This window comes from Poecilia formosa, unplaced genomic scaffold, assembly GCF_000485575.1.
Source record: "Poecilia formosa unplaced genomic scaffold, Poecilia_formosa-5.1.2 Scaffold197, whole genome shotgun sequence".
Classification (NCBI taxonomy): Eukaryota; Metazoa; Chordata; class Actinopteri; order Cyprinodontiformes; family Poeciliidae; genus Poecilia; species Poecilia formosa.
The window spans coordinates 103,299-110,325 of NW_006800136.1; the positions used below are offsets into that span (position 1 = coordinate 103,299).

At 41.1% G+C, this 7,027-nt stretch overlaps 2 protein-coding genes across 2 annotated transcripts in view; both read right to left on the reverse strand.

Moving 5' to 3' along the window:
- LOC103148091 (extracellular calcium-sensing receptor-like) overlaps positions 1-734 on the reverse strand; it is a 4,462-nt gene extending 3,728 nt beyond the window's left edge. Inside the window, exons 1-2 of the mRNA XM_016678955.1 lie at positions 456-734; positions 2-355 (exon numbers count right to left, since the gene is read on the reverse strand). Coding sequence (XP_016534441.1) covers positions 2-355; positions 456-710 — 609 coding nt within the window. The 5' untranslated portion in view covers positions 711-734. The remainder of the gene's footprint in view (position 1; positions 356-455) is intronic.
- A 1,944-nt stretch (positions 735-2,678) lies between these two features.
- LOC103148092 (extracellular calcium-sensing receptor-like) lies at positions 2,679-5,780 on the reverse strand. The gene is made up of 6 exons (XM_007566719.2): positions 5,578-5,780; positions 5,190-5,460; positions 4,312-5,115; positions 3,986-4,216; positions 3,771-3,894; positions 2,679-3,658 (listed from the first exon to the last, which is right to left on the reverse strand). Exons 1-6 carry the CDS (start codon positions 5,778-5,780, stop codon positions 2,760-2,762), a joined length of 2,532 nt encoding a protein of 843 aa, XP_007566781.1. The 3' UTR covers positions 2,679-2,759.
- Between the last annotated feature and the right edge of the window lie 1,247 nt (positions 5,781-7,027).

Sequence of the window (7,027 nt, forward strand, 5' to 3'; positions counted from 1 at the left end):
TCTCCTTCATCAGAGGGTAAAAGTCGCCCTCAGGAACAAAAGCCAGGATGACTTTGACGGTTGATTGTTTGATCATTTCTACAACTTTCAGAATTTTATCCAGAGGATACGTTCGAAGAACCGTACCGATGAAAGCGATGCAGATCTTTAGTTTCTTAACCTCCTCTGCAAACGCCAGGACCCCGTTTCGTCCGTAGTCGTTGTCTGACTGTATGGCTCCGATCCACTCCCAGCCAAAATGCTTGACCAGAGCTGCCAAGGCTTTTGCCTGGAAGTAGTCGCTGGGGATTGTTCGAAAGAAAGTCGGGTATTTAACTCTGTTACTGAGGCAGGCGCACGTTGAGAAGTAACTCACCTAGGAAAAAGACCCAAAATATTAGTATTAGTGCAGTATTAGAAAGTCAGTGTGATTTCCACCGACAGAGGACAGATTCAGAAACAGTTTTATCTCTTACGACTGCAACTTGAAAAGGTCCAAGAATTCCAGCGACCGCCAGGGACTGAGAAGATCCTGCCTCTGCGATTACCGCGGATATAGGTGGAGAACAGCCAGAAGCTGTTTCTTTTTCATTTTGACTACTTGCCAGCGTTAGTGCAGCTCGTAAAGTGTTTGTAGGAGACGAACAGGAATTGAGAATCTTGTAACCCAGAGAGATGTTAGGCAGGAGAGCAGGATCTGTGTTGACCTCTTCTATTGCAAATATCATCATTTGGGCCCATCGAAAAGCCCGAAGGTCAAACCTGCAAAGACATTTGGCCATTTTTTTTTTACACGCTACAAAAAGAATGTGATGCTACTGCAAAGAAGACAGTCAGTCTCATAATTTAAGACCGAAGAAACAGAAATAGTCAAACTTACAGGGCACACGTCACTGCAGGAGGTTCCCCATCAAATGTAGCAACGCTGCTGACATCCTTGTTGAAAACAGGGAAAATTCCCCCTATCATTATGTCACCTTCCTTAAACAAACTTGGCATGTCAAAATTACCCAAGAGCTCACAGCCAAAACCTGTGTTCATGCAGAGAACACACAGATACACAAGAGCCCTTTTTCGCATGTTTGTGCTGCATTGTCAGGCTTGGATCGACACACGGTTCTTAAGATCTGATGGATGGAGGGAAATGTGTCGTCATCGAGGGTTAATTTGTTTCCCACAAGGCAAAGGCAGTTACAGATTGGTGGATAGCAGACCAGGGAGGTGATTTCTGAACCGATGCCACATGTTTGTGGTAACAGAAAATGTGTAAAACACATTAACCTGATGCTGATTTAAATATTGGCTAAAGTTATGCAGTGGCAATAAGCAATGCATGGGTTGTTTTAAGGAACACGACTCCTAACACAACTTTTGTAAACAAGAATACTTCCTCATATGAGAACCTTAGTCGGAAGATCATTCCTGAAATCAAGCTTTCCTGACAGGAACGTCCATCATGTTTGATTAAACAAAGTCATAGATCTGTAATTTAAACAAGAATCATAATCTGCTAATAATCAAGCACTTTAAGAAAACGAAAAACAGGAACTCAGACTTTCGTTCAATATCATTCACTTTATAAAAAGCTCACTCTATAAAACAAAATATGTCCCAGTCGATCTGTTATGCTATTTTTTAAATTCGTTCAATGCACTGTTCACACATCGCAATATGCAATCAGAGAAAGTTGAACATATTGTCCTGAATATATTGTAAATTTCCTATTAACCTATATGTTGTTGAGTTTGATATCTCATAATCACTTAAGAAATTGGATATATTTTCATATTTTTCACCAACTGAGGTCAGCATTTTTTTCAAATGTGCAACGCATGCCGGGCCGATAATGCAAGTTGGTTCAAATGGACGGTAATGCTTTATTTGACAGGGTGTGCATAAGACTGACATGACACTGTCATGAGCATGAAGAGGTCTTCATGAATGTCTATGTTGCCATGAAGTGTCATTCGGTAAATGACACTTTTAATGCAAAGTTCCTTTAAAAGTTGCATTAAAGGTCTATTGAAAATGCCTACTTTGCATTAAAAGTGTCACTTCATGACTACAGTCATTCATAAAGACTCCTTCATGTTCATGACAGATGTTATGACATGTTTATGACAGTCTCATGTCAGTCTTATACACACACGGTCAAATAAAGCGTTACTTAATGAACTTGAGCCTTTAAACAAAAGGACATCACGTTTGTGGAGGCTGATGATTGATGCCCACAAAACGCCTGGATTAAGGCAAACAGCTTCAAAGTCCTTCTGTACAATTAAACAAGATATCGGTTGAAACGAACATGATCAGCTTGTGCTCCACTGTTTTTTACATTAGCTAGAGCTAACAACGTTAGCAGGCGCTAATACAGAATCAAAACAAATCGGAAGATAATAGATGGATACTTCAATACTGTGGTTATCATGCATTATTTAAACTTCAGAATCTAAGGTTATAATTGTGTAAGCATCAATCACTTTTATCTGTTCATCCATTTCCGTCACTTAGTGCTGAAGTTGAAATATTTAATTTGAATGTCATTAATGCTATTTGAAAACCAAACCAATAAAATCTGTGAAAGTTTTTTATTGAAACACCAACAGCTGGAAACACAAAGGACAAGACAATGCTTGTTATTTAAGCAAATACTAAATACATATAAAATAATCTACTCTGGGCAGTTGTACTTAAATAAGTGTATGTAACATTTGTGAATAACTACAGCATCAAGACACTTTATTTTAGAAAAATCTATGACTACTACAACTTAAAAGTTTTTACATCTTGCCCATTATTCGCTTTTTTGAGTTTTGCTCTGGCCTCAGTAGAATAATATAGCATTTTGGAGCAAAAATACAAAGCAACAAACCAAAACTGGAGGCCAGAATAGCAAATATCTCCACAGCCACAGTAAACTTTCCAGGAGAGCTGACATAAGCTGGGATGAAGGTGATCCAGACGGCACAGAATATCAGCATGCTAAATGTGATTAGCTTGGCTTCATTGAAGCTGTCTGGTAGTTTTCTAGCAAGGAAAGCAAGAACAAAGCATAAGGTAGCAAGGACTCCAATATAAGCCAGCACCACCCAGAATCCAATCGCTGAACCCAGGGCACACTCTAAAATTATTCGGTCTCTATAGTACTTCATGTTCCTCTTTGGGAAAGGGGGGTTAATTGTTAGCCAAATTATACAAATGACAACCTGAACAAGAGTCAAAATGAGAACACTGAGTCTTTGCTGTGCGGGTCCAAACCACTTTGTCATATTGCTCCCTGGACGTCTCGCTCTGAAGGCCATCAGAACCACTATTGTTTTTCCCAGAACACACGAAATGCAGAGAACGAACGTGATGCTGAATGTGGTGTGTCGAAGCATGCAAGACCACTGAGTGGGCCGACCAACGAAGGTCAGTGAGCAGAGGAAACACAGTTTGAGTGAAAACAGAAGCAGGAAGCTCAGCTCAGAGTTGTTGGCTCTTACAATGGGAGTCTCTTTATGAGTAAAAAATATTGTTGTTATGAGAAGGGATAAAAATACACCGAAGGTGCCAAAACCAGTGAGAAGTGCTCCCGTGGTCTCCGTGTAGGAGAGGTATTCGGTGGGTTTTGGAACGCAGTCGTCTCTCATCTCGTTTGGCCAGACTTCAGGTGGACAGGGTGAGCAGTCGAGAGAATCTGCAAGAAATAATACATCCTAAAGTCAATGTCAAGAAATAGTTTTACAGATTTGTTGTTTTCTTTTTTTCTTTTTTAAAGAAAAAGGCTGCTTGTTAAAATTCCCACTCACTTGTCTTATTACTAATTGTTCCTTCAGAACATTGAAAACAATCAAAGCAGCACACAGGCTTGTTCTTGTTTACTGCCTTTCGAGTCCCTGGTGGACACGGCTCTCTGCAGACAGACCTTACCACCTGATTACATCAAAACAGGACGCAAGAAACTTAATAGCGAATTAAAAATGTTCAAATTATCCAATAATGTGACAAAGTTTTGCATAGTTACCGCATTATTAGAGCCGCCCCAAACTATTTTCGCATCGTCTTTTAGTTTCAGTTTCTTCCCCTCCGGTAAGGAATCATCAAACTGGCCAATGATGACTATGTCTGCTGAACCGTCCTCCTTCATCTGCCAGTTCACAAGGTCGTACTTGGCAATAGAGTCACCATTTTCATCAAAGAAAACTCTGGCCCCATTCTTAGTGGTGAAGTTTATATGCTTCATGGCATCAAACACCTTCGGAGAGACAATTTTACAAATTACACAAGCACTCCCTTCCAAAACCATGTAATAAGTTAGGATCTTCATCATTATATGCCCTTGAAACTTACTAACTTAGGCTGGACTTCATCCTTGGTCAGACACGGGTTTCCCGTTGCAGGGTTTACGCTGTTTTTGCACTGCAAGAGCACATGCAGAGCAAATGCTACAGAATACACAGCTGTGTAAACATTATTTTCTTCTCTGAATTTTGCTACGTCTGTGTAGTCACTCGAGACGGTCCGCAGATCTTCTGCGCCGGTGCACAACGTGGAGGTTTTAGATGGGGTGAAGCTGCAGTCAAAGAACTCCTCCCAGATCGATTTAGTTAGAGAACTGTGCGGTTCATCAGACGGTTTCAGGGTAAGGAGGAATTCTCCGAGCCCTGGTATGGATGCCTGAGGAATGGCATAGCCTATTGCCCCATGCAAAATGTGCTTTCTCTCTGCAGAAGCAAGGTATGCAGCTGAGATCCAAGATTCACTGCCAACCCACTGCTTTCCAGTGATGTTATACTCCTCCATATGAGCAAGAAATGTTTTGGCGAAAGACAGCGACATAAACAACAACACCACCTTGGATGAGGACTCCTTCAGTGTCTCAGTTATTGTTCTTAACCTTGACTTGGAGGCTTCCAGGTAAACCATCGTGTATTCCACACATACACCTTCCTTCTGTGCTTCTTTAACAAATTCAGACGCACCTTCTTCCGCGTACGTACCAACAGAATGAATTATTCCCACCCATCGCCAGTCAAAGTATTTCATAAGTTGCACCAGAGCCGTGATCTGGAATTTGTCACTTGGTACGGTTCTGAAGAACGTCGGGTATCGAACTTTGTCACTTAAGCAAGCGCACGTAGACAGGTGACTGATCTTGAAAGAAAAAAAAAAAAAAAAAAATTAATTAATCAAGTTTGCATTTCAATTGAAAATGTGATTCTTTTCACCTGTGGCACAGACACAGCACTGATAATGGTGTTTATGTCGTCACTCACACCAGAGGATGAATGACCTAAGACAGCCAACGTCTGACCGCCGCAGGCCAGCGGATCGTTCCCGTTTATGGCTTCAATAGCTGCTCGAATCAGGTTTTCGGTCCCACATCCGTTGTACACCTTGTAACCCAACCTTAATCCAGGGAGGAGGGAAGGATCCCTGTTGATCTCTTCCACAGTAAAAATCATTGTTCTGGCAAACTTCAGCTCTCTGTGATTGTATCTACAAACACGGGATGAGGAGCCACACATAAACATTGAGAATTTAACAACTGATCACAACGGCATAAAAACAGCAGTTCACATCATATGAAATTCTCCTTTTTTAGCATTGACTAACCCTGTGCAGTACGAATACGGAATTGCCTTGTAGTCGTTATCTACCAATGTTCTTGTACTTGTTATAGAGAAAACTCCCGCAATATTCAGATCTCCGTCTCTGGAAAACTCCATTAATTCTGTCTTTTCGATCACTTTGCATGTCTGGTTTTCTGGCTTTGTTCCTGCAAGCAGAGTTAGGAAGAGAATGATGATCAAACCCATGCTAACCCACCCTCCTCTCTGCTGAAGCACCACTGACCTGAGACCTAAAGTTGCTTATAGCTTGTCACCACAGTCAGAGAAAAGTCCCCTGGCGGAAAACACACATCAGGAATCCTCACAAGACCTTTTTGTTCTTGCATCACTGACACAAATCCCGACATCCACGTGTTTGACACTCTGCATCCTGATAGTCTGACAAACATAATTTTGTGTTTTAGCAGCAGATGTTCTTAGGGAAAAGAAATGCCTAACATGTTTACAACTGAAATGCTTAACATGGATTATATTCATGTGATTATATTTTAAATGGCATTAATGAAAAATGTCTAAAGCACTTCATATTTTTAATATACTTAGAGTCAGCACACAGCTCAGTTATTGCAGCTAGAAACTAGAGAACACGCCCGAAATCAGGGTTTCGTGATGGACTCTGACCTGACACTCCACATAAACCTTCAGAGCCACATAAAGACAGTTACAAAGTCAGTCTTCTGTCACCTGAAGAACATTTCCAGGATCAAAGAACTAGCAAGATCTAAGGAAACTCATCCATGTGTTTATCTTTAGTTGCATTGATTACTGCATTAAAAAAAAAAAAAAAAAAAAATCAATCTTCCAGATCCAGAACGCTGCTGTTCACATTCTCACTAAAACCAGGAAGATGGAGCACATAACACCAGTTCTAAAGTCACTACAATGGTTCCCTGTAGCTCAGAGAATAGACTTTAAAATACTGCTGTTAGTTTATAAGTCACTGAACTGCTCAGCATCACAATATATTAAAGATCTGCTGCTGTTGGATTAACCTCCCAGACCCCTCAGGTCTTCTGGTTCTGATCTCTGCTTCCCCAGAACCAGAATCAAACAAGTAGAACCAGCGTTCAGCTTCTATGCACCACAAATCTGGAACAAACTTCTAGAAAACTGCAGCTGAAACATTGAGTTCCTTTAAGCCTAGACTAAACCCCACCGGTTTAAAGTTGCCATAATACAGTGGTTCCCAAACTTTTTCTTCTGCGCCCCCCCAGTGGTTTCCAAACATTTTCTGCGCCCTCCACCCCTGTGGATTACAAATGGCTGTCTGGTTGAAACGACGCGTGTGACGGGGGTGAGAGGCATCGACTTTTTTGGGGGCAAAATGAATGTACGTAGCTGAAAATAGACACAAACATCGGTAGCCTACAAGGTACTTGTTAAGCTTGTTAAGCTTAAGGTTCTGTATTGATATTAGCTAGTCATCTTTTAGC